Raw genomic sequence first — 27,677 nt, forward strand, 5'->3', positions numbered from 1 at the left:
AACAACAACACACACACACACACACACACAGACAGGAGCACACACACACACACACAAACACACACAGGAGCACACGCACACACACACACTCACACACACAGGAGCACACACAGGAGCACACACAGGAGCACACACACACACACACACACACACACACACACACACACACACAGAATCAGGGAGGTTTACTCACATTTTAATTGTAACCTGCTGAAACTATTAATATATTTTTATTTTTTATTATAACTATTAATATCCACCTGTAGAAGAAGAAACAGACAGTTTATTATTATTATTGGGGGCTCGTCCGGGATCCTGAGAGTTTGATTGGATATTCTAATTATACATTCTGATTACATTAGTAAAGTATTTATTAACAGCTTATTGCTGCACACATTATAACATTTTATATACTATATTAAGTATTTGTTAGTGATTACCAAATGATTTGTAAACCTTTAAGAAATCGTTTGTAAAACATCTATAAACGTTACATAGATAGATGGAGCAGAAACCAACTATTAACCATCAACAACGTGGTACAAATATCTATCTATGTAATGTTTATAGACTGTTAACAAACAATTTCTTTACAAATTACAAATAATATCTTAATCATAAACACATACTTATATATATAGTATATAAAATGTTATATACTACGCTTCCGCCATTTTGGACGGAAAGTGACTACCGGACGTCAGAAAAATGTCCGCCTACAAAAGTGAAACAACATTATTTCTATTCTATTGTCATAAATGAAATGGCCTTTGTTGAACAATAAAACATTACAAATATAATAAGTGTTTTCAGTCCAAAATGGCGGCAGCGGCTGTTGTCAATAAAACACCAGAGTTTCGTCTCTTTGCTTTTATATTCTGTGGTACCACTATCCACTGACATTCTCCTTCCCTCCCCTTCCCATCATCACCTGACTGCTCCACCTCATCTACACACCTGCCTCCACTTCCCTCATCTGCTCTGTAATCACTTGGTCTTCTCCGCTCATATGCTCACCTGCATCTCATTACCTCATCAGTCACTAACTACAGATACTGGTTCACTTTCTTTGTCAGTTCGTCATCATTGCTATTGCATTGAAAACTCTGATATAAACTCATTCTAGCATTAAATCATCCTGAGGAGTGGTGCACACGATCCGTCATTATCCGAACTTAACAGTTATTTTAATGCTGTTACTTTGCAGTGAGAGGGAGCTGAGGATGTTAGTAACTTTTGTATAATTCACTTTTCATTTTAGAGAACATTTCTCCCTGGCTGTAAGTTCAGATTGCTAATGTATCCTGTTATTGTCACTGGCTGCAAACATCTGAATGTATATGAAGACATGTCCCCAATTAATGATGGTATATAGAAACAGTTAACGATGGTATACGTCCTGTATTTCACCTAAAACCAGTCGGCTCCCCTCAGCGCTCCTCTTAATTGGGGACATGATGACAGTCAGCACAATAAATAGTGGGCATTTTTTCCCATGAAGGAGGGCAGATGATTGGTCGCCGTCAGGTATTTGGCTGCTTTTGTCTGACGGGTGGATTCCAGCCATTACTGGACCGGACCGGACTAATTAGTGGAGCCGTGGCTCGGCTTCATTAAACAGAGTCGCCACATTCTTTAAAACCCAATGCCGCCCCGACTCCCAACGCAGGAATTCAGATTTTTTTATTTTTAAGGACGGGGACGGAGGACAAAAGACCAAAGACGCCGTCATAAATAGCAGCTTTGATTGTGGCGGCGGCAGCGAGGCCTCTGGAGGAACGCTGTGTTAGAGGGTCATGAAGTAGAAATAATGATTAGTGCTGCTCTGAGAGGTCAGGATGGAGGGGAACCTACCAGATAATCATTCTTCACTTATCTTGTTCACCTGGCTCTGTTTCATTACAACTGGCTCATATTAACAACACAGTTTGGTCAGCTGCTAGGCTGCCTGGTTACAACTGGGCCAAGTTGACCCGGCATGCCGACCGGTTAGTGCCAGGCGGTTACAGACGATACTGCTGCAGAACTTGACAGAACCAATCAGAACCCATCGGCTATCGGCCTGACAACGATGAACCTCTATATACATATATACATAGATGCCGGATTGACTCCTGGATCGTACGTCAACGTGGACGCCATATTGGAAAGGGCAAGACTGGCCTGTAACCCTCCACTAGTGAACGGAGAAGCTTCCGTTTTTCTGGATAAAAAACACAATAACGTCTACATTTATCAACCAATTTCAACGAGTCGTTATTATATTAAAGGGTTTATGATCTACGAGGAGTAACGTTAAGGTAACGTTACGATTTAACTGTTAAATACGTTAACGTCGCTGCTTCCGGTTCCTGGATCAGCGGTCTGTCCTTCGATATGGTGGATTCAATCAATTATTAGGTCATTATTATAAACTAGTTCTATCATATCATTTTACTTTAAGTATTTTTCACATTATCAACCGTTCAAGTTAACGTTTCGTCTTTACAAAACGTCTGCTTCTGTAACATCAGATAAGTTAGTTAGCTAATGTTACTTATAGCTAATGGATATAAGCTAACGTTATGCTTATTGATGTTCATATCTAACATGTGTTTAAACATAAAATGTACGATACGTATTAAGAACAGGTTACAGCCCAGTCTTGCCCTGTCCAACATGGCGTCCACGTTGACATATCGCCTTAATGGGCTGAAGCGTCTAATGCGGCGTTTATGTCTGTGTGTCTAAGCGAGGGGTTATATGGTTCCGGTGTAGCCGGCAGGTATCCGGTCGTGTCTAGAAGGTAACGTTGAGGTGAGGTATTGACGTTGAATAGTGACGTTCGGATCTGTATCTGGTTTGCAGATATTACATTAATAACCAGCATTCACTGGTACATGTAGATCGTTCAGGTGTGAGAGAAACAGGATGTTTATTTATCTAATCCAGTGGGATGTCAGTGAAATGTCCTTATTGATACTAATACCTGAATGTGCACGTGAAGGTCGGTGTGTGGAGCTTATCGTTCCTCCGTTGATGAGTGTCTCTGTGTGACTCTGCGACGCCTCCGCCTTCCTCCAACCAGCAGCAACTTAATCCTTCACTAACCGACGGAGACCGACCCCAGGATCTCCATTCACCACCACCTGACCTCTGACCCCACTGGGAAAACATGATGATGAACAGAGGAGGAGGAGGAGGAGGAGGAGGAGGAGGAAGAGGAGGAAGAAGAAGAAGAAGAAGAAGAAGAAGAGTCAAGTCAAGTTAAGTCAAGTCAATTTTATTTGTATATCACAAATCACAAATTTGCCTCAGGAGGCTTTACAATCTGTAGAGGATACGACACCCTCTGTCCTTTACAGAGAGGAGGAGGAGGAGGAGAGTAGGAAGACAAAGAGGAGGAGGAGGAGGAGGAAGAGGAGGAAGAGGAGGAGGAAGACGAAGAGGAGGAGGAGTCCAGTGCTTCACCTCCAGTGCCCTGCTCCCCCTCCAGGGTGTGGGTGGGTGGTGGTGGATTAGAGTGGAGGTTGGTGTGAGCGCGGCGCCGGGCTCCGGAGCTCCAGGCTGCTACACCGCCAGCAGCACCGTGAGCCGGTGTCGCCAGAGCGATCTGCCAGGTACGCCACGGAGGATTAAAGCCACTAGTGCTGGCACTGGGAGAGGGGCGACGTGAGGGGACGCGTCCCACGCAGCAGCTGCAGCATGGAATCATGGGAAATATGAAGACACATGATGGAGAGAAAAACCCTTAAATGTTTAAGAAATATCTTAAATATTCTCACTGCAACAGAGACGGTCTGAGATGATACACTGTGGAGGTTTTAATGTTCATGTTTCACTGCTACAGCTCCATCTGCTGTCAGTATTCAACCATCAAAATACAGCTGAAGGTTTCATTCTGACATTCAGGAGATTCACATTTGTTTTCCAGCCGTCCCAAAAGTGCAATCCCCAGAACCTTAACCCCGTAAACCGCAACACACATCAGACAGCACCATGGTTTTAAGAACTAAATTAAGATTTTTATTTTCATAAATAACTGTATTTATTATAATATAAATAAACAATCAGTCCCTGATATTGTCGGCTTAAAAGTGTTTAGTCGGGTTCACTACAACGAGAATTACAGGAGTGAAAAGTGTATTTCTTTCTTTCTTTCTTATCTATTTATTTATTTATTTATTGATGTATTTATTTATTCATATATTTATGTATTTATTTATTTATATATTTATGTATTTATTTATATATTTATGTATTTATTTATGTATGTATTTATGTATCTATCTATTTATTTATTTATTTATTTATTTATTTATTTATTTATTTATTTATTTATTTATTTATTTATTTATTTATTGTGTCCACCAGCATTTATTTTTTCTAAATGTTCAACACCAGAGGGTAGCATCGTGTTGAACTTGGTGTTTTCCCCCTGATGTAGAAGAACTACAGGAAGTCCTGCTGTCAGAGGTCATTACAACAGTAAACACACAGACATGTTTATATTTACTTTTCTTTCTGTACAAATATGAGTTACTTTTAAAGAATTATTGTTGAAGAAGAAGAAGAATGCTTTTACTTTAGTATAAAATGTGTAAAACTTTGTGTCTGAAGCTGCAGACTGATGATGTGTCTCATCTGTAACATCTGCACCGTTACACCACTCTGTGTTGATTGGTTCGTGATGACATCATCATTTACTTCTACACGATTTTCCCCTTTGCATTTCACCCCTTATGTATTTCCCCAAACTTATTTACTTCTGTATTATTTTCTTTTTACATTTCTTTATGTAATAATTTATTTATTTATTTGTTTTTTTTATTAATTTATAAATTTTATTTTTACATTTATTTATTTATTCATGCACAATTTTCCGTTTGCATTTCACCCCCTTATTTATTTCTGTATTCCTTTCTTTATACATTTCTTTACATGTTTCTTTTTATATTTCTTGATGCAGTTAATTTATTTACTTTCGCATTCATTTTTTATTTTTTTGTATTTATGTTTTATTTATTTGTTTTTTAATTTATTTTATTTTTAAATATATGTACTTATTTTTAAATGTATTTTATTAATAATAAAAGTAATTTATTTATGCATGATTTTCCCTTTGCCTTTCACCCTCTTATTTACAGTATTTCTGTATTCTTTTCTTTATACATTTCTTTATGCAAACATTTATTTACTTTTGCATTTATTTATTTTATTTTTACATTTATTTATTTATGCATGCATGATTTTCCCTTTGCATTTCACCCCTTTATTTATTTCTGTATTCCTTTCTTTATACATTTATTTACACATTTCTTTTAATATTTCTTGATGCAATTCATTTATTTACCTTTGCATTTATTTTCGTATTTATGTTTTATTTTTTTATTTTTTAATTTTTTTAATTTTTAAATATACATATTTATTTGTAAATGTATTTATTATTATTATTTATTATTTAAATGTAATTTTCCCTTTGCATTTCACCCCTTATTTAGTTCTGTATAGTTTGGATGGCAGCACCAGGAACAACTGATCTTACAACTCAAACACAAACTACAAGATAAAGAAACCCTACAAACTGCAGATCTTCATCTTCAGCTTCATCAGCTTCAGGTTGGTGTTTCAGGAACAGACTCACTGTCTTCTAGTTTTAATAGTTTAGAGCTGTTTAACTGTTTAAAGTGTTTGTTACCAGTTAGACACCACACTGAGGTGACTGGACTTGCTCAGTCACTTATTGTCTCTTTTACTACAAACTCATAAATTCTGCATGAATTTTCTTTTCCACTCGTCTGAAAGAAGACGTCACCAAAATCTCTAAATGAATCAGTGAATCTAAAACCATGTTTTCTTCCTGTAGTGAGTCAGTTTAAAGTCAGTGAAATGGAGAATGAAGGAGAGTTATATTATATTACAGAGGTAGTATGAAGAACACATGATGGAGAAAAACATTTATTGAACAGTGTCTCTGTACAGTTCTGTGATTGGTCCTTAAAACCTGTAATTTACTTTATATAATGCTTTAATCTACATGCAACAAAAGAAACATTCACAAATATACGAGGACATCAAATATATGAAGGACAGAACCTCCCAAAAATAAATCAATACATAAATGACTCGATAAATAAATAAGTATGTCATTAAATGTAGCAAAAATATTAAAAATAAATGTAGCCATTAATTAATTGATCAAATGTGACATAAATTGACCTTTCTGTTTTATTTATCTTTGTATTAATTCCCTTATTTATTTACTCTCTCTGTTTTTCCTTTTTATTTATTTATGTATTTAATTTTTATTAATTTTTGAATTAATTAATTAATTAATTTTTGCATTTATTTATTTTTAAACGTATGTATTTATTTATTCTATATTTATTTTTCAATGTATGTTTTTATTTATTCCTGTTTAATTCCTTTATATTTATTTACGTATTTATTTTTCTTAATTTTTTAATTTTTAATTTATTTATTTGTTTATTTTCCATTTAAAAAAAAAATATATATATTTATTTAACTCAACGTGTGTCTCTGACCCCATGATGACACACTTATTTGCATAACGAGACATAAATGCATAAAGAAAAGTATACAGAAATAAATAAGTTTGGAAAAATAAATAAGGGGTGAAATGCAAAGAGAAAATCCTGCTGAAATAAATAATTAAAAAATGCATATATACATAAATAAATTAATTAATTTAAAAATAAAATAATGCATAAATAAATAAATAATGAAAAAATGCATAAATACATTTAAAAATTAATAAAACATAAGTAAGTAAAAGGGAAAATCAAACAGGAGAGTAAATAAATAAGGGAATTAATACAAAGATAAATAAATAAATATAGAAGCATATTAAAACAGAAATATCAATTTATGTCACATTTTATCAATGAATTAATGGATACATTTATTTTTTATATTATTTTTGCTACATTTAATGCCACATTTATTTATTTATGGAGTCATTTATTTATTGATTGATTTATTTATTGATTTTGCCAGGTTCCGTCCTCCATACTAGTAGAGTTAATGCTGTGCTCCAGGTCAACCACCAGGGGGCAGAGTAGAGCTGTACAATAATCCATCAAATGTAGAACTCTTGGTCTTCTTCTTCGTCCTCCTCGTCTTCCTCTTCTACTGGAGCGCTGATGATGCTGCAGCTGTCTGATTGGTTGATGGAGACGTCGCTGAGGGACGGAGCAGCGTTAGAGTTCGCGCCGTGGATACGAGACCCCCCTGACAGGGTGGATGCAGAGCTGATGGTTCTGAAGCTGTTTGGAGTCCGGCCCAGCGTCGCCGCCCTGTAGGCCTTCTCTGGGACGCCAGGAGACAGGGACGGACCGATGTCTTCAGGTGGCGCCGATAGCGGCCGAGGAGTCTGTGGCAGGCTGGACCTGATGTAGGCAGACACCACCGTGAGGTCCACGCCGCCGCCCTGATCCACAGTGTCCCCCGTGTCCACGTCCGTCTCCTCCGCCCCGATCAGAGCGTCCAGGTTGAGCCGGAAGGGCGGAACGAGGGAGGAGCTCCGGGTGAGGGAGTGGCTCCGGTGATGGAGGCCGGGAGAGGAGCAGGTGGAGCTGGCCGAGCCCAGGTTGGGGAGAGAGAAGAGAGAGCCGGACCGGGGGCCCCTCCATGGGTCCGACTCGTCCGGCTCCTCCGGCTCCTCGCAGGCCAGAGGCTGACAGCTGTGGGAGCTGTGGGACGTCTGGTGGACTCTGAGACGGGATGGGACCCGATGGTGGTGGCGGCGGTTCCGGTAGGAGGCGGCGCTGCGGGTGAAGGTGGATGGAGCCGAGGCGGACTCAGGGACCGAGGAGGAGATGTAGCAGGGACCGTGTTGGTGCTGGAAGTGAGCACCTTGGACCTGAAACCAACCAGAACATATTCTGTAATATACACTGTAGACTGCGTATTCAACTTTATTCACATCAGACCAGTTTTACTAGAACTACAGATTCAACACTAAATGGCAAAAAAAGGTCTGAAAATGTAAAAAAAAAAAAAGTGTTCGAAAAAAAGTAAAAAAAAAAAAAAAAAAGTTTGATAAAAAAGTCTGAAAATGTAAAAAAAAATGTCAGAAAAAAGTTTTTAAAAAAAAATCAAAAAAGGTCTGAAAATGTCAAAAAGGTGTTCGAAACAAAGTTAAAAAAAAAAGTCTCCAAAAAATGTCAGAAAAAAAGTGTTGGAAGAAAAGGCTGCAAACAAGCGACACAGCGAAGTGAAGGAGGAAGAGGGAACGGGGAAAAACCCCACAGGCCTCCTGGTCTCAGCCGGACCACTTTATGAACCAAACCAGCAGCTGGAGAACCCATCAGAGCCTCGTGAGCATCACACCTCCATTTATGGACCAGAACACAGAGAGAAGCTGCTTCACCGCAGATCTACAGTCAGATTATCATCCTCAGAGTCACCGGTCTGGAGGAGGATTCATTCCACCTCCGTCAGCTCAGTTGACCCTCTCTCGATAGTTTACTCTCTCTGCTGATAGTTTCTCCATGTTTCTGTCCTCCTGTCTGCTCCGTCAGCTCAGTTTACCCTCTCTACATAGTTTACTCTCCATGCTGATAGTTTCTCCATGTTTCTGTCCACCTCTCCAACCAAACAAGAAGCAGTAAGTTTCCACTCAGCAGCCTCCAGGCGGTCACGTCCAGGAGGGACGGCGGGGGACGGAGGAGGACGGAGGAGGACAGAGGGGAGTTTTTTACACATTTCCACATGTTCAGGTTCAAAAACAATAAATATCATAGAAGCAGAAGTTTCCTGAGAACGAGAGCTGAGCTGAGATTTACAGACTGAAGTCAGAGCAGGAAACAACCGATGTCTGTATCTCTGACAGTAATAAAGCTAAATATACTGGAGATACAGTACAGAGAACTTCACATGGATTACACCAAATTCATCATTTAAGAGGGAGTGTATCCTCCGTCTTGGATGACAGTGACCAGAGAGTCTCTATTATAGTATAGCGTGCAGCTAGTTAAGCAAACAGCTCGTTAAGGACACAGCTCGTTAAGGACACAGTTCATAAAGGATACAGTTCGTTAAGGAGACACCTGTTTGTCTCGTTAAGAGGACGCTCTGCTGATTGTGCTGCGTGATGTTTCTGAGGTTGTAGTGCAGCGGGTAGAGCAGCGGGTAGAGCAGCGGGTAGAGCGTGTACGACGGGGAGATGTGAGAGCTCACATTGTCTCTTTTATATCCTCTTATCTGTTTTCTTTGTGTAAAGTGTTTTGTAACTATTAACACTTTCTCCAGCTCAGACGAGTAGCTCGCCTGCACAAGCAGAAATGTTTTAAATAGTCAGGTTTTAGTGAAGATGTTTGGGAAGTAGTGAGCATATACGACTCTTTCTTTTTGGATTCTCCGTTCACCGTGGAGGAACGAGAGAACAACTGGAAGTTTTCTTCAAGAATTCCAGTTTAACACGGGGTGAGTAGTTGATATATAAATGGTCATTTTGTGGGTGAAGTATTCCTTTAATAACCACGCTCTGTTTCTGTTCTTCTCCAACACCGTCTCACGGCAGTTTGTGAAATAATCACGAGATCTAATCTATTTTATTCGTGCACATAGACACGGATTTCCCTTTCTTTTGTGACGCTCAGCACGACTTTCAATAACGTATTTTTAGTGCGTTTTCCTACGAATGTGCAGAAACACGTGACGCATGGGTCAATTTCCGCTCCAGTCTTTTCAAAATAAAACTACTTGTTTAGCTTTTGGAAAAGATCGCAGTTTGGGTTAAAATAACTCAAACAAAAGTGTCGTAACTTAAACCTGCAACATGACAGCATCTGCTGCTAGGAACACTTTGGATGCAAAATATTCACAGGCCAGTAGTTCACATTTTGGTGTAGTTTATTTGTCACGTCCCCGGTGTGTAAAGGTGTGTAAGGGTGTGTAAAGATGTGTAAGGGTGTGTAAAGGTGTGTAAAGGTGTGTAAAGGTGTAAAGGGGTGTAAGGGTGTGTAAAGGTGTGTAAAGGTGTAAAGGAGTGTAAAGGTGTAAAGGTGTGTAAAGGTGTGTAAAGGGGTGTAAATGTGTGTAAAGGTGTGTAAAGGTGTGTAAAGGTGTAAAGGGGTGTAAAGGGGTGTAAAGGTGTAAAGGGGTGTAAATGTGTGTAAAGGTGTGTAAAGGTGTAAAGGGGTGTAAAGGTGTGTAAAGGTAAGTGGTGTAAAGGGTGTAAAGGGGTGTAAAGGTGTGTAAAGGGGTGTAAAGGTGTGTAAAGGTGTGTAAAGGTGTAAAGGGGTGTAAAGGGGTGTAAAGGTGTGTAAAGGGGTGTAAAGGGGTGTAAAGGGGTGTAAAGGGGTGTAAAGGTGTGTAAAGGTGTAAAGGGGTGTAAAGGTGTGTAAAGGTGTAAAGGGGTGTAAATGTGTGTAAAGGTGTGTAAAGGGGTGTAAAGGTGTGTAAAGGTGTGTAAAGGTGTAAAGGGGTGTAAAGGGGTGTAAAGGTGTGTAAAGGGGTGTAAAGGTGTGTAAAGGGGTGTAAAGGTGTGTAAAAGTGTAAAGGTGTGTAAAGGTGTAAAGGTGTGTAAAGGTGTAAAGGTGTGTAAAGGTGTGTAAAGGTGTGTAAAGGTGTAAAGGGGTGTAAAGGGGTGTAAAGGTGTGTAAAGGGGTGTAAAGGTGTGTAAAGGGGTGTAAAGGCGTGTAAAAGTGTAAAGGTGTGTAAAGGTGTAAAGGTGTGTAAAGGGGTGTAAAGGTGTGTAAAGGTGTAAAGGTGTGTAAAGGTGCGTAAAGGTGTAAAGGTGTGTAAAGGGGTGTAAAGGTGTGTAAAGGGGTGTAAACGTGTGTAAAGGTGTGTAAAGGGGTGTAAACGTGTGTAAAGGTGTAAAGGTGTGTAAAGGTGTGTAAAGGTGTGTAAAGGTGTAAAGGTGTGTAAAGGGGTGTAAAGGTGTGTAAAGGTGTGTAAAGGGGTGTAAACGTGTGTAAAGGTGTAAAGGTGTGTAAAGGTGTGTAAAGGTGTAAAGGTGTGTAAAGGGGTGTAAAGGTGTGTAAAGGGGTGTAAAGGTGTGTAAAGGTGTGTAAAGGGGTGTAAACGTGTGTAAAGGTGTAAAGGTGTGTAAAGGTGTGTAAAGGTGTGTAAAGGTGTAAAGGTGTGTAAAGGGGTGTAAAGGTGTGTAAAGGTGTGTAAAGGGGTGTAAACGTGTGTAAAGGTGTAAAGGTGTGTAAAGGTGTGTAAAGGTGCGTAACGGTGTGTAAAGGTGTGTAAAGGTGTGTAAAGGTGTCTAAAAGGTCTTTAGACTGTGGTTTCACAAAGATTGATTCTATCTAAGATGAAACGATTAGTCGCCAGAAAATGAATCTCCAACTATTTTGATAATTGATTAATTGTTTCAGTCATTTCTCAAGTAAAGAAAAGCAAACATTCCCTCCTTCTAGCTGCTAGAATGTGAGGATGTGCTGCTGTATCGTGATATACAGTATGATAGTTAACTGAATGTTGTGTTTTACCCCCGGAGATATGACGCGTGACCCAGCCTCCTTGTTGTAAAGCAGTTCCAGCGTCGTGGTTCAGAGGAGCTGATGACTGGAGGCCAGGTGGCTGTTCAGCATCCTGAATTCGCTCCTTTGTCATGACAGATGAGCTTATTGTTCCCAATCCCAGTAATGGACCGCGGCCTAATCGGCTTCAACTCTCACAACTACTAATCTGCCACCGCCTGGACCAACTGACCCCCCCCCCACCCCGAAACTGATCACCTCCTCACAAGGACCTTTTTACAGTCTGGATGATTTTTTTCGGACATTTTTTTTTTTTTTTACTTTTTTATTATCGTTATTATCGCGTTAACTTTGACAGCCCTAGTTTTATATAGTGTGCTCTATTTATTTACCAACTGTTTTATTCAACGTATCCTTATACAAAGATACAAAGATACAAAGATACGTATGAAACGAAGTTATTCCTCATTTTTTCGTGCGTTTTCCTACAAATGTTCAGCAAACGCACGTAGCAATTTCCGCTCCAGTCTTTTCAAAATAAACTTCCGTCTTCAACAGGAAAGAACTTGATGGTGAAAAGATGGTGTTTTGGGTTAAAATGAGTACAGAAGTTACGTGACAAATAAATCAACGTTGACTTCTGGTTTCACACGGGACACATACGGCGGTCTCCTGGTGAAAGTCTGGTGTCCACCCCGACCTCCTCCCTACGCTGCGTCTGTCTCTCTTTATACTTCCTATACAGAATGATCGGTGGGATACCTGTACATGTACAGATTATAGTGCTATTATAGATATGTTACTCTTAGTAGGTAGCTCTGAACGGTGGATGAGAACAGCCTGCTTTGTTTGAGTGTCCTTTGAAAAGTAGAAGACGTAGTTGATAAAAACAACCTGACACCGACAGGAAGTGGTCTCACCTGCAGCAGGATCTTGTTCCCGTCGTAGTCCTCCGTCTGCCAGCGGACCTCGCTGATAGGGCTGCAGGGCCGCGGCAGCAGAGGCACCAGCGTCCCGACGTCTCGCACCCTGACCTCCATCACCGCCGACTCCAGCGCCGCGGGACTCTGCCCGCGCGGCAGCCTCTTGAAGGACAGCTGGATCTCCATGTCCGGGTTGGAGTACAACACGAAGAAGCAGAAGTCCTCCTTCTTCTGCGCCACGCGGCGCTGCAGCAGCAGCTTGTAGAGACGCACCATGTCCACGTAGTTCTCGTGTCGGCAGTAAACCGTAAACCGCACGATTTCCTTCCCGTAGTGGACCTGCCGCACGGCCCAGAGCGGCGTGCCGGCAGACAGGGTGAAGAAGTCCTGACTGCACGGCGTCAGCGGCAACATCCGGCGGCCATTGCTGACCTGCTCGGTGTGGTGGTAGCGCCACGGCGGCCTCTGCATGGCGCGGTGCAGCATCAGTATCTGCTCCTCGCCGCCATACGCCTCCTGGAGGAAGACGATGACCGCCAGGGCCGGCTGGAAGGCGGCGACCGGGCTGCCGTTGTGATGGTGCTTGGGCCGGGAGACGGAGGCCCGCTCTGAGATCCGGAAGAGCTGCAGCTCCGGGTGGACCCATGCCAGGACGGCGTCCGCGGCACGCTGCAGGAACTTTCCCTGGCCGGGGTCGGCGATGAGGTGGACACAGACGAGGAAGGGATCCTGGAACTCGCCCATGGATAACTCGCCTCCACGTACAACAGCGTCAAGACGAGACGAGAGAGGGTTAAGAGGAAGAAGAAGAGAAAATGACAAAATCAAATTATAATCAGCTTGTTGAACAAATGTTGTAAATTTTTTTCGGACATTTTATTCAGATTTTTTTTTTTTTTTTTTTTTTTTTTACTTTTTTCGGACATTTTTTGTGGAAATATTTTGGACATTTTCAGACTTTTTCTAACCCTTTTTTTCAGAATTTTTTTGGGACTTTTTTTTAGAAAAAAAATGTTCAGACATTTTTTCGGACATTTTTTTATTTCGGACGTTTTCAGACTTTTTTGGACATTTTCAGACTTTCAAACACTTTTTTTCATACATTTTATTTTTACTTTTTTTCAAACACTTTTTTTTGGAATTTTTTTTCTAACATTTTTTTCTAGACATTCTTTCGGGTATTTTTTATTTCAGACATTCTCAGGCTTTTTTCAAACTTTTTTTCCTTTTTCTTTTTTTTCTTTTTCGAACACTTTCGACTTTTTTTTTTTACTTTTTTCTAAATTTATTTTTGGACATTTTCAGACTTTCTTTCAAACATTTTTTTTCAGACATTTTTTCTAGTCTCCCATCCTTCTCTCTCTCACATCTCTGACTCCCAGCCTTCTCCATTTCACTCCTCCACCTCTCACTCCGTCTCTCTGTGTTTACCATCAGACCCATGTGGAGCGGAGCTCCCCTATGGAGGCTCATTAGTGCCATTAGGAGGTCGTTACTGAAGCCCGGAGGAATGTTCCAGACCTCAGCGGTAGCCTCGCCGTGATCTCTGACCTGAACAACTCAGCAGCCGGGCTCAGGTACCACAACAATACGCACCGTCATATCCAGCCATGTTACATGTGTCGTATCTCCTCATCTCCACGCTCTCTCTCGTGTTCCTACGCTCTTTATCCGACCTCTCGGGGGACTCGTCCCATTTCGTGGGTTTGGGAAAGGACACTCCGTCTTCATGTCCCTGGCACGGCCGCCCGGTCGGCCGCTGCCAGAATCCCTCCGTGAAACAGAGAGGCCAAACAGGGACAGACTCGGTCTCACGAGTCCCGCTGGCCTTTTACTAAAGGACACTTTCTGCTCGACCACAGAGGCGACATTTTCTACATGTTGAGATCAGGTTACGAGGAAACGTTGAGGTGTAACGACAGTCAGCTCAGCGTCCAGACTGAAACACAACACAGAGTTTAAACTAAGTTTGATGTGCATAAAGTGAATATTATTTATTTTTGGGTGTAAAATGAATCTCTAAAAAGTTGTTTCTACATTAAGTTTCATTCTTTGACTCGGTTTAAAGGTTTAAAGGATGAAAACATGCTCAGACTAGAGGAGCACTCTGAGAGCGTAGACCTCCACCAAGGCCGGTTCCATGAGGGAGAAATAATGCATGTATCCGTGCCGTGCTTCTGATCTGCTCCACAATTTGCTGGGTTCTTCTTCGGCCCATGATACACCCTTCCTCCAAGTTTCATGAAAATCGGGCCTGTAGTATATTCAGAATTCTGCTGACAACATTTTTCAACATTTATTTGGACATTAATCTGACTTTTTCAGATTTTTTTTTTTTTTACATTTTTCGAACATATTTCTGACTTTTTTTCAGACTTTTTTTTAAAACATTTTCGGACATTTACAGACTTTTTTTTCAGAAACCTTTTTTTTTTTTTTTTTTTTAACTTTTTTTTACTTTATTTCAGACATTTTCAGGCTTTTTTGGAACACTTTTTTTCAGACATTTTTTAAAAACTTTTTTCACAAATTTTTTTCAGACTTTTTTTAACACTTTTTTTCAGACCTTTTTTCAAAAAAAATTGGACATTAATCTGACTTTTTCAGATTTTTTTGGACATTTTTCGAACATATTTCTGACTTTTTTTCAACACTTTTTTAAAAACTTTTTTTCTGACATTTTTGGGACATTTTGTCAGACTTTATTTCGGACATTTATAGGCTTTTTTCGAACACTTTTTTTTCAGACATTTTTTAAAAACTTTTTTCACAAATGTTTTTCAGACTTTTTTTTTTTATTTTTTCTAGACTTTTTTTCAGACCTTTTTTTTTACACTTTTTTTAGAATTACTTTTTTTGCACTTTTTTCAGACTTTTTTTTCAGACATTTTTCAAACAATTTTTCACTTTATTTCAGACCGGTTTGGTTTCCGTCACGTCTTTCCGTTTGTTTACCGGATTCGATGTCTCTCCACCGTTAGTGTATAACAAAGTGTCCTCATGTGGCTGAAGAGATAAAGAAAGATCCACTGCAGGTTTAGGCTGGATGCCAGGAAACAAACGTCCTGACGCACACACACACGCACACGCACACACACACACACACACACACACACACACACACACACACACACACACACACACACTCACACTGTTAATGACGGCCTGATCCCATTAGAGCCGCTGTGTGCCTCTCTGACTTGTAACCGGCATCGAGACACCAAACACAGGGATGATCGGGATCTGGAGGGTATTTACTGTAAGGCACATCGGACATCGGACACTAACTCTCTCAGTGGATCCGTTCACACGGGTCACAACATGAGATGAGATCAACAGCAACACAAACTGTTGGACCTCTGAATCATTAGAACTAATAATGAACAATAAAGCTGAGATAAGGAGATCAATAATGTAGATTTGGTTTGAAAACATGCTTCATCTCTATCACTTTTCAACCCTGTCTCCTACAAAATGACGTTCCCGCACAACTAAACTGCATTCTCAGTTACGTTTTGAGGGAAACGGATTTTCTCAAATGTAATTTTTCGGACATTTTACAGACATTAATCTGCCTTTTTAGGTTTTTTTGGGACATTTTTCGAACAAATTTCAGACTTTTTTTCTGACATTTTTTAGAAAAACAATCTGACATTTTCAGATTTTTTTCCCCGACATTTTTCATACTTCTTTCGGACATTTGTTCAAGCATTTTTTTCAGACTTTTTTCAGACTTTGTTTTGGAAATTTTTCAGACTTTTTTGGCTTTTTTCAGACTTTTTACGGACATTTATTCGAAAAATGTCATGTACAAACTTGACTTCGGATTCCATTTTCTTATCTTATTTACATTGTTATTGATCTTATTTGTTATTATCTAAGTTTTACTTTATCATATTTCATTATTATAATAAAACTACTCCAATTGGAGTCAAAATTATAAAATTTAGTTTTTTTCTTATTGATGTTCTACTGTGCACAATGGTATAATGTGATGATGCACAATGGTATAATGTGATGATGCACAGGGTAAATGTCATGGCCAAAGGCTCCATTGTGTGCCCATAGTCTCCTGTAGTGGATATCAGGAGTATTTTAGAGCCAGATTCCCTTTAAGAGGTAGAAAACCCATTTGGCACATTTTGGGTATCCAAGTGTGCCAGATGGAGAGTCCTCCTGGTCCTATCCTGACTAAAACCTTTGTAGAATCTATGTGCTTTGTGAACTTTGTGAACAGATGAAGCTGAATCGTTCCTCATCAGTAATGAGAAGAATCCATTAGAGGGAAGGGATGAAGAGGTTTGGATGTAAATCTGTGGAGGAGAGCATCTCTAAGCTTTTAATCTACTCCGTCTTCAAGCTGACGCTCTGACTCGACTGACTACGTGCACACGCTCGTGCATGTGTCAACACACACACAATCAGTGTGCACATTTATTAGAGAGGCGTGTCTTCTCTCTTTCTCAGACTTTTACCTTCGCTCTGTGTTTCAGTGTTAACCGGAAACAGATGCTGGCAGCAGCCAGACGCACCGACGATGATGACGTGAGCTAAAATAACACGCCTGCTAGAGGCCCCGAACATATGAGAGTGATTAGCAGCCAAAACTCTACTAGCTCTCTCTGTGTGTGTATATATAAATATATATATATATATATATATATATAGTAGTGCAGTCACTGCTCCAGCTCGGCTCTCAGTGGAAGTGAAAACAACTGGAGGAGGATATTTAAGACGGGGCGTCTTCATGTCATCTGGTAAAAACACTCATACGTCTGTTTGTAAAATGTAAAGTCTGTACCTTAATATTAAGTTCTGTTAGTTCAGTGAAACATTTCATTATTTAAACATGTCAAACACAGAAGTTTTGTAGTGTTCAGTGAGTTTTTGGAGCTTCTTCTCTGAAAAACAACGCCATGAGAGCCGTGAGAGTCAACCAGAACACTGACGACGTTGACATGCACAAAATATCCCGTTTTTTACTTTTATTCCTAAAAAGACAATATTCCTACTAAGCTGTTTACATGGCTAATGAAAATGAATATTCTACTAATATTTCTGTTGACATGCAGCCGTTCATACTCTGATTAACGTAACTGTACGTAACGTAAGGTAACGTAACGCAGCCTCCCTCTTTCATTCCTTCAACCGCCTTCTAGAAAAGATCAATGTTGTGATATTTATCAAAAAACCTGTTGATAACCAGGTCTTTCATAATGTTTAAATGCAGGTAGGTTTAAAAGTTTAAAACTAAGGGTTCTATCCTACACCCGGCGCAAAGCGGTGCAAAAAGCTGCATAAATTAGCACTGCAAAAAAAGTAGAGAAAAAAGCGCGGTGCAAGAAAAGCATTATCCCGATATCTGAATAAGCCTATCTTACACCCAGCGCATAGCGGCGCAAAAAAGCTGCATAAAAAAGTGCAGCACAAAAAGGCGCGGCGCAAAAAGGCATTATTCAGGTAGTAAGATGTGTCTGCCGTGACCACCGTGACCAGAGAGATCACGGTGGCCACATGCCTCTGTGGCGTCTCCTCCCATCATCCCTATGTGTGTGTGCGTGAGTGTAGACGTCGGCGACTTCAACGTTTGCGGGCCCTCTCCCCCTAAACGGCGGCGTTTTGAGGCTGATGGACCGAGGGTCCACCGGCCAATCGGCCTTTTAAATAGCGATGCGCCCGCTGCAGGAACACCTGACTTTTAAAGGTAACGGGAGACGACACTCTGATTGGTTTAATTCGACCAAAACACACCTGTGATTAATTAAGAGACTAAATAGAACCCCTTTACCTCTTGCACCTTACATTGTGCCCAGATTATGCGCCGCTTAATGAGCAGTGGTGGAGTTGGACACGCCCTAAATGCACTTTGGACCAGGCGCTATAGATGGTTAAAAAGGAGCCCTCAGACCCGTGAAAACCTCCAACTCCCAGCTCATCATCATGGTTTCATTTTAAACCCAGTGAGCTGAAGTTCAGAACCAAAAACACATTTTACTGTTCAGCTATTTACTACAGACGACACTCACTAACTCATTAAGATGAAGGCTGACAGATAAACCGCCTCAATGAACTCGTTAACAAACAGCTGACTGCAGCGTCTTCAGATCAAACCTCGTTCTGGAGGACACACATTTGGTAACACTTAACCAGGCTGCTTCATGGCAGAGCCTCATACGCTACGCTACACTCAGCTGGGCTCTTCTGGGTGGTCCTGGATCCATCAGGTGCTGAAAGAGTCTTGGCTGACATCACTGAGAGCGGTTCGCCGTGTAAGAGGAGACTCAGCAGCGTCCTTCTAACAGAGACGAGCTCGTCATCTTCCTCAGAGTGAACGCCAGTCTCAGATCTCACTTCAACCAATAAGAACTCTCTGTTCCACACAACAGAAATACAGCGTGAGGTCGAACTAAAGCTGATATTTGAGATTAAAAAATACATTTAATGTACTTATTTTTCTTAGTTTACATATTTCTTTTGCTTAGTTTACATACTTATTTTGCTTAGTTTATATACTTATTTTGCTTAGTTTACATATTTCTTTTGTCTAGTTTAAATACTTATTTTGCGTAGTTTACGTACATATTTTGCTTAGTTTACATATTTCTTTTGTCTAGTTTACATACTTTTTTTGCTTAGTTTACATACTTATTTTAGTTTAAATACTTATTTTGCGTAGTTTACGTACATATTTTGCTTAGTTTACATATTTCTTTTGTCTAGTTTACATACTTTTTTTGCTTAGTTTACATACTTATTTTAGTTTACATACTTATTTTTAGTTTATGTACTTATTTTGCTTATATATTTGCTCTTGCCAAAGACTATACACAACAGAAACACCACATCTTAACACGTTAATTTGATGTTGGTTCATGAACTTGTTTCAAGTCTTTTTGAATAATCGAGATGCTGCACAACAGTGAAGAGAATTTACCCTAAAGTCTAGTACCCTAAGAAGTAGTTTGTATTTTAATACCTCTAGCAGCGGTGCTTGGCTTTGGACCTTTTTCTACAGCAGTGTAACCTCGGTCAGACTGACTTTAGTGGTTTAACATGATATGAGTGTGTCTACGGGGGGGCTTATGGCTGGTCTGACCTGAGGTCAAAGGTCAGGGGTCAAGACCACCTGTATAAACAGGAGCACTCTCTCTACCAGAACCTAAATATATACGTCTGAGGAGGCAGGAGACGAGGCTGCATGGCACTTTACAACACAACTCCTCAGCGCTGAACACTTCTGGTCACAGCCTCCTCTATATTTAAAGTTCTGGTGTTTTTATGACAAAGTGCACGTTTAGTTCCAGAGACAATAGAGGGCAGAAGTTCATCAGATACAGGAGAGACAACAGAACCTCTGCTGGATCACTGTGTGTGTTCAGCATGTGGTCCTTTACTTCCTGACATGCGGGTGTGGTTCTGGGTGGATAACGCAGCTTCCTGTCGACCAGATTAATGAGCTAATATTGGATATAATCCTCCCATTGTGCAGCGAGGCCTGGGGAGAGGTCACGACCTCTGCAAACACACATCTCCACAATCACACATCATAGTTGAAGCACTATTAAAGGACCGGTGTGTAGCATTCAGGGGGATCTACTGGCAGAAATGTAATATAATATTAATAACTATGTTTTCTTTAGTGTATAATCACCGGGAAATAAGTAAGTACTTATTTTGCTTAGTTTACGTATTTTGCTTAGTTTACATACTTATTTGTTTGTTTTGTTTGGTATGTTATCTCAGGTGTCATAAGTATTATCTGTAACTAGTTATTTCTTGTATTTTGTGTGGTATTTTAATGTGTTTGTAACGTGCTTGATGTGGACCCCAGGAAGATTTGCCGGTTGCTATGGCAACAACTAATGGGGATCCTTAATGACATCAGTAATAAAATGCCGTGAGTGTGTTTCTTTAGTCGGTGTGCATCAGAGAGATAAAGTCCTGTCTGGAGAGGCTTTATTAGTTTACTTACTGCTGGTTGAGGACAGGGGACTGTAATCAGACCTGCAGAGGACGACAGGACAGAGACAGACAGAGAGGACATGAAACAGAGAGGAAACAGCAGTTTATATTACAGTATGAAGAACATTCAACATGATTTACAGGACGACTCTCCTGTTTCACATAAAGTGCTGACAGCAGGAGGAGAGGAGACTGAGAGGTCACCGTGGTTTCTATCTGAAGGGATGAAACACGGGAACAAGTACTACTACTGAGCTCAAATACAATATCCAGGTACTTTACCCGAGTTTCTCTATTTTAATCTACTTATACTCGTAGTTTGTTGGTACGATACGATAGCCAATAGAGAACCAAGCTGACTGAAGAAGGAAGGACGACCACCGCCGTCATGGTGGCCGCGGCTAATGCATTTATTTAATTTAATTTTTATTTATTCATTTTTGCATTTATTTTTTTTATTTATTTTATAATTATTTTTAAATGTATCTGTTTATTTATTTATTTATCTTTGTATTAATTCTCTTATAAATTTACTCTTAATTTTCCCTTTTATTTATTTATGTATTTTTTTTTTATTAAATTTTAAATGTATTTATTTATTTTTGCATTATTTTTTATTTATTTAAATATTTTCGCATTTATTTATGTTTTTTTTATTTTATATTTATTTTTAAATGTATGTGTTTTTTTTTATTTATCTTTGTATTAATTCCCTTATTTATTTACTCTTCTGCATAATTGTCCCTTTAATTTATTTTGCATTTATTTTTAAAATGTATTTATTTTTGCATTTATTTTTTATTTCTTATTTATTTTTAATGTATGTATTAAAAAAATATGTGATCCAGTAACCTTTTAATTTTAGGGGTCACTGGAATAAGATCTTTTGGACGAAGAACAGGAGTAGGAACTAAACTGTTAAATTTAACACAATATGTCATTATGTGTGGGCTCTCTCACATTTTACACATCTGGTAACATCTGTGGACCAGCCTTAAACTAACCACGGTTTATTGATGTAACTCTCTGCAAGAAAGCAAATGAGCGAATTTCTAAAAACATTCTTTGAGTAAAAGGATCGTCCTCGTCCCCCACACAGAACCTGTCCTCCAGAGAAGAGACGCGTCTAATCTAAAGCTCCCATCTCTGAACCGAGAGAGAAACAGAATTAGATTTCCTCTAATCTGATCTCAGCGGATTAGAGAACAAATTTAGTGTAATTACACAAATATCTGTGATGTGAAACGTCTGAGAGGCCTGCAGACGCTGTAGCTGCATCCTCCACATGGTGAAACCTCAGCTCACAACCTGAGATTATTAGTCCCACGGGAGTCAGCTGACAGCCGGAGAGGACCGTCGGTCCACCCTGTGACTCCGTCTCTAAACTAATAAAGCCTGCGGAGCTGCAGGACAGCAGGAAACAGAGCAGCGAGTCTGTTTCCTGCAGCAGGACGTCATCAATCTAACTAACAGGAGCATTAGTGGAGCAGAGACGGGGATGGATGGGGAGAAGGTGGAAATGTTAGGAGCGAAAGAAAAGACAAATATAGATTATAAACGAGTGGACGGATCCTGCAGGAGGACACGGAGTGAAACTGCTCAGAGAAAAATGACAATGTGGAAAAACCCGCCTTCAGCTGGAGGTCGTAGTGTGTGTGTGTGTGTGTGTGTGCGTGCGTGCGTGCGTGCGTGCGTGCGTGCGTGCGTGCGTGTGTGCGTGCGTGCGTGTGTGTGTCTGATGGCTCCCTCGCTGGGTGTTTAGTATAATAGTGTTTCTGTATCTGGCAGGACTCAGTTAGCATCCCAGTCTGGCCACGCTGCCTCGCTTCATCTCCGTCCAAACACATTAAACGCAAAGAGAAGCGAAGACACTAAACATAAATCAGTAAATCCTCAAACTGTGACTCACAGGAGCGTTTTAAAGCTGCCACCTCCAACAGTTAAAGTGGAAACAGACAACTTTTCCCTCTTTAGTGATTCCAACTGGTATTACTGTTGTTGTTGGCAACGCTGTCGCAAAGACGACGTTTTCCTCAGAGCCGACTACAACACTCTGCATTTTGTTTTCCTGTTTCCTCTGCTAGTAACTGTAAAGAACTTCCATTGATATTCTTTAGTAACTGGGGATAGTTACCGATAGATAAGCTATTCAGAAATGACTCCATAGGGGGCGCCACCAGTTCCAGACATGTGCATGGGCCTGGCGCAAATTGGGCCATAAATTATTAAATAAATGAATTCCCTTATTTATTTTCTCTTCCGTTTAATTTCCCCTCTTATTTATCTTTGTATTACATTTTTAATTAATTAATTCATTTTTGCATTTATTTATTTAATAATTTTCTCTTTTATTTATTTATGTATTTATTTTTTAGTAAATTCTAAATTGATTTATTTATTTTTGCATTATTTATTTATATTTTTTTATTTTTTTGTTTTATATTTATATTTTTAATGTATGCCTCTATTTATTTATCTTTGTATTAAGTCCCTTATTTATTTACTCTTCTGCTTAATTTTCCCTTTCATTTTTTTATGTCTTTATTTTCTATTCAATTTTTTATTTATTTATTTATTTTTGCATTTATTTCTATTTATTTATTTTTTATTTTTTATTTATTTTTAAATGTATGCATTAAAAAAAATATGTGATCCAGTAACCTTTTAATTTTAGGGGTCACTTGAATAAGATCGTATAATGTCCAACAATACCACTATAACAGATCTGGGTCTGAGGTACATGGACACTGTTAGACCAACATATAAGAAAATAAAGAGAGACATAAACCATTCTCTAGTTTTGCTGAAGTCTTTAAAAGGGTCAAGGGTCATGTATCTGCCTCTAAAACACACACTAACACACAGATCCTCCACTACTACAACACATCCAGCTGTGACATCAAGCTGTGAAATCCAGCTGTGACATACCGCAGTAGAAACTGAAGCACATCTTTGTCTAATGGCTGAAAACAGAAGGAACAAAACATTAATTTACCTTCAATTAAGCTCCAATGTGTCTGTACTCTCATTAAGAGCTGATTAACTAGAACAGGATTACACCTCCTCCATATGATCAGACATTACATCAGGTATTAGCACCAGCAATATCAGCATAAATAAATAATAATAAATACAACAAAATGTAGCTCTCCAATCAGTAAGCTTTGCTGTCTAACGTCACATCACCTTGTTGATAAGAATGAATAAAAAAATTGTCACTTTTCCTAAAATATAAAGTACATTGCACTCTTTGCTGAGATGGGTCACACCAGACTCCATGTAAAAACATATCGATTTAAGGCTGTGTTGCCTGTCAGACCAGGTGAAGCTCTTAAAGCATCATGTCTCCCTTGTAACGTGTCCTCGCTTTAATTCGGCTCATGAATACACTACATAAAGACATTTAACTTAATAAAAACATGTTTTAGTACATGTAGAATGAGAATCTATGTCCACAAAAAAGGTTTAATTACCTCGCCAGATATTATTATAATTAGCCTATATATTCTCCTGCTCGCTCATTAGAGTGTATGAATATTATATATATTATTATTATGTATTATATATTATATATATATATATATATATATATTATTATATAGAGTATCTGTGCTTCTCTCACCCTCCAGTCTCGGCTCCTGAATCCACGCAGTCATCTTCTGCTGAGGTTTTCTCCATCTCATCTCATCTCAGAGGTTCTGCTCAGCAGCAGCTGGTCTCATTGTTTCAGGTTCTGAGGTCCAGAGGTCCAGGAGGCGTTTAAAGACCCGGTTTGGTTCGGTTCAGACCAGAGACCCGGTTCTGGACCAGCAGAGAGTTTATAACTCTTGGAGCTGCAGTGAGCTGCTGCTGTCTGGATCTCTAGTTGGAGCAACAGGCTGACCGTCTGTTATTATGGTCTGTTCTCTGTGCTGATGCCTTCAGGAGCCCGTCGGAAATCTGAAGACGAGAGAAGTAAATCAGAATGAGGGAGGTTGATTTTAATTTTAAAATAAAAATACTCAAGACAAGTCAATAAATCATTTTTTAATAATGAGATAAATAAAAATGTTGCTTTGTAAATCCAAAAATTATGATATAGTTAGTGTTTTTTTTTCGTAATAATTTATTGTAAGTAACATCAGGTGTACAGAAACAAACATATTATTTCCCAGCCAACCTCCCACCCGCTGCCGATGCAAAAAGGATAAAGAACAAAAAAAACAAAGTTAAATTAAATGTTAAAGAAAATGTAATTGTAAATGAAAGAAATAAATTAAATAAAAACAACAATAATATATGAATTAAATTAAATTAAAGAAAAAGAAAATAGATTTAAAAACAAAAGAACAAAAAACAAAGCTAAATTCAAAAGTACAATTTAATAATAATAATAATAATAATAATAATTTCATTAAATTAAAGAAAAGTAAAAAAGATTTTAAAAAAATGAAACATTTAAACAAACACATTGTATCTCGTAATTTTGAGAAAAGAATGTCACAATTTTTACTTATCACATAATTACAATTAAAAATAGCTAACTTATTGACTTGCCTTGAGTATTATTATTTTATTTTCAATTTGTTTTTAGTTTTTACTTATTTTGAGTATTTTTTTTATTTTTGGCATTTTAAAATTACATAAAATTATTTTTTTAAAACATTTTTCATTTTACTTTTTCTGTTTTTGGAAATGGGCTCAAAGAGCTGAGACGGTTAACTGATGGAAATACTTATTTAATTATAAATAAAAAAACTGGGTGTTTGTCTGGTAATCTTCCTTTAACTGTGATAAAACGCTGTTGAACTCCACATGAAGTATCCATGAGCTGAGGCTGTTTTACATTTGACTTTGCTTTTTCCGAGCAGCACCTGAAGGCATCATCAGCAGTGTGCTGCTTTGGCTCCACCTACAGGCTGAATGACGTCATGCAGCCTGTCTGTTATTACACCAGAATAAACAACAGACAAGATAATAAATAAGAGTTATGGATCATTTAAACTTAATAAATGAATGTAATCATCCTCATTTATAAATAAATATCATATTCATTATAGCAACCTTTGTTTGGTTTATACATGATTTCAAATGATTTTTTCTCATCACTTAATTAAAAAAAAATTACTCTAATAAAATTTAGTAGTTTATTTATGTAAATTTCTATATATAATTTTATATAAATCCCTCCTTTTTACATTTATTCAGATAACGTTTATATTGTATTATATTATATATATGTAAGTTCTTTAATGCGTGTTTTGCCAACAAAATGATCAAATCCATTATATATATGTAAAAAAAAATATTTATCTTATTTTCTTGAGTTTTTTTAAGAAACAAAACACATTTTCCCATAATAATGTAAAGTTTTTATCTTTATTTTTATTAAGTTGGCAGCAGCTGATTATCTGTAATAATATTACATTACAAAGCTCAATATCTGTAATAATATTACATTACAAAATTAGTATTATTATTATGATAATAATAATACTGTTAATAATATATATATTTTTTTATTATTTTATTTTATTATTACTATTATTATTATCATTATTGTTATCGTCATTATTATTATTATTATTATCATTATTGTTATTCTCATTATTATTATTATTATTATTATTGTTGTTGTTGTCATTAATACTATAATTATCATTATTATTATTATAATTATTGTTATTATTATAATTATCATTTTTATTATTTTTATTATTAATAATAATAATAATAATAATAATAATAATAATACTGATAATAAATTTTTTTATTTTTTTTATTATTATTTTTACTATTACTACTACTATTATTGTTATTATAATTATCATTATTATCATTATTATTATTATTATTATTATTGTTATTATTATTATTATTATTATTATTATTATTATTATTATTGTTATTATTATTATTATTATTATTATTATTATTGTTATTATTATTATTATCTTTCCTTTTTAAAAATCTTTAAGCAACATTTTTTTATCAAAAAACTTTTGGCGACAACATCGTAACGTAGAACGTGATGACATCATCTCTCCGCGCCGCTCAGAGCACGTTGATGTTTTAATGAATTAGCTTGTTAGCAGCTAGCAGCTCTTCTTCATCATGTCTGTAACGGAGATGTTCAGCTACATTCAGGGCTTCCTGAGCGCCGACCAGGACGTCAGAGAGGTAACATGATAACATGATAACATGATAACATGATAACATTATAACATTATAACATTATAACATGATAACATTATAACATTATAACAGTAACAGTAACTCAGCTAGCAGCTAACAGTCTCTCTACAGGCTGACACACAGAATGGTGTGTTTCGTGAGAGGAGTCTGGTCTACAGGCCAGCAGCGCCTCTATCACTGATCCCCACAGCTCTCTGTCTACCGTTACTGCGTCCACGTTGATCAGAAAACACTATAGATGTCTCACTTTACCATAAATACTAAACACATTATCTCTGCTGTCTGGTACAGGTTGTTCCAGCGCGTTAAAGCTGCGCTGAGATGTGTTGCACCAAACTCCATTAAAAAAAAGGTCGAATTAACGCTGTCTGGCTTATCTAACACGCTGCAGCGCTGGTAGCACGTTTTCTTACCATTAAAGTATACTTGCTTTAATTCGGCATGCTTTTTTTGCCATTAAAATATATATAAAACTGATTTTCCCCCAGTTTTTTCCCATCAAAATACATTAAAATAATTAAATTAGCAATAAAGAAGTCATTTAAAAGAATGCATTGACTTGATCTGGACTTCAGAAACAGGTTATTGCAGTTTGCACATACAAATAATTTGTGTTTTGTGTTTTGGTACATAAATGAAATAAAGTTGCGCTGAGATGTGTTGCACCAAACTCCATTTAAAAACATGTGAAATTAACTTTGTCTTGCTTCTCTGACAATGTGCAGCTCTTGGAACATGTTTTCTTACCATTAACATACACATTTAAGTTACTCGCTTTAATTCGGCACACCTTTACACGAACACATGTATTAAATATCCCTTCAAATATGTTTTTTTTCCATTAAAATATGTATAAAATGGATTTCTTCCCATTTTTTTCATTAAAATACATTAAAATAAGTCAGTTGGCAATAAAGAATGCATTGACTTGATTTGGACTTCGGAAACAGGTTATTAAAATATGTATAAAACTGATTTTCCCCCAGTTTTTCCCATCAAAATACATTCAAATAATTCAATTAGCAATACAAAGTCATTTAAAATAATGCATTGACTTGATTTGAACTTACGAAACAGGTTTATTGCAGTTTGCACATACAATGAGTTTCTGTTGGTGTTTGGTGCATAAATGTCAAAGACCTTCTAGAGAAGGTGTCAATGATGCATCTAAAGTGGGTTT

General features: G+C 37.9%; 1 protein-coding gene across 5 annotated transcripts; it reads right to left on the reverse strand.

The window, feature by feature from the left end:
* Positions 1-6,890: 6,890 nt before the first annotated feature.
* LOC119500725 (protein FAM124A) lies at positions 6,891-27,137 on the reverse strand. 5 transcript variants are annotated; one of them, XM_037790600.1, is made up of 5 exons: positions 26,700-27,137; positions 23,946-24,262; positions 20,334-20,365; positions 12,359-13,116; positions 6,891-7,861 (listed from the first exon to the last, which is right to left on the reverse strand). In XM_037790600.1, the coding sequence occupies exons 2-5, from the start codon at positions 23,999-24,001 to the stop codon at positions 7,079-7,081; spliced, it is 1,629 nt and encodes a 542-aa protein (XP_037646528.1). In that variant the 5' UTR covers positions 24,002-24,262; positions 26,700-27,137; the 3' UTR covers positions 6,891-7,078. The 5 variants fall into 5 exon arrangements, with proteins under 5 accessions (XP_037646528.1, XP_037646526.1, XP_037646527.1 ...); XM_037790598.1 differs by having other exon boundaries at positions 12,359-13,125; XM_037790599.1 differs by lacking the exon at positions 26,700-27,137 and having other exon boundaries at positions 12,359-13,125; positions 23,946-24,493.
* Positions 27,138-27,677: the final 540 nt, after the last annotated feature.

Source organism: Sebastes umbrosus, chromosome 13, assembly GCF_015220745.1.
Source record: "Sebastes umbrosus isolate fSebUmb1 chromosome 13, fSebUmb1.pri, whole genome shotgun sequence".
NCBI lineage: Eukaryota > Metazoa > Chordata > Actinopteri > Perciformes > Sebastidae > Sebastes > Sebastes umbrosus.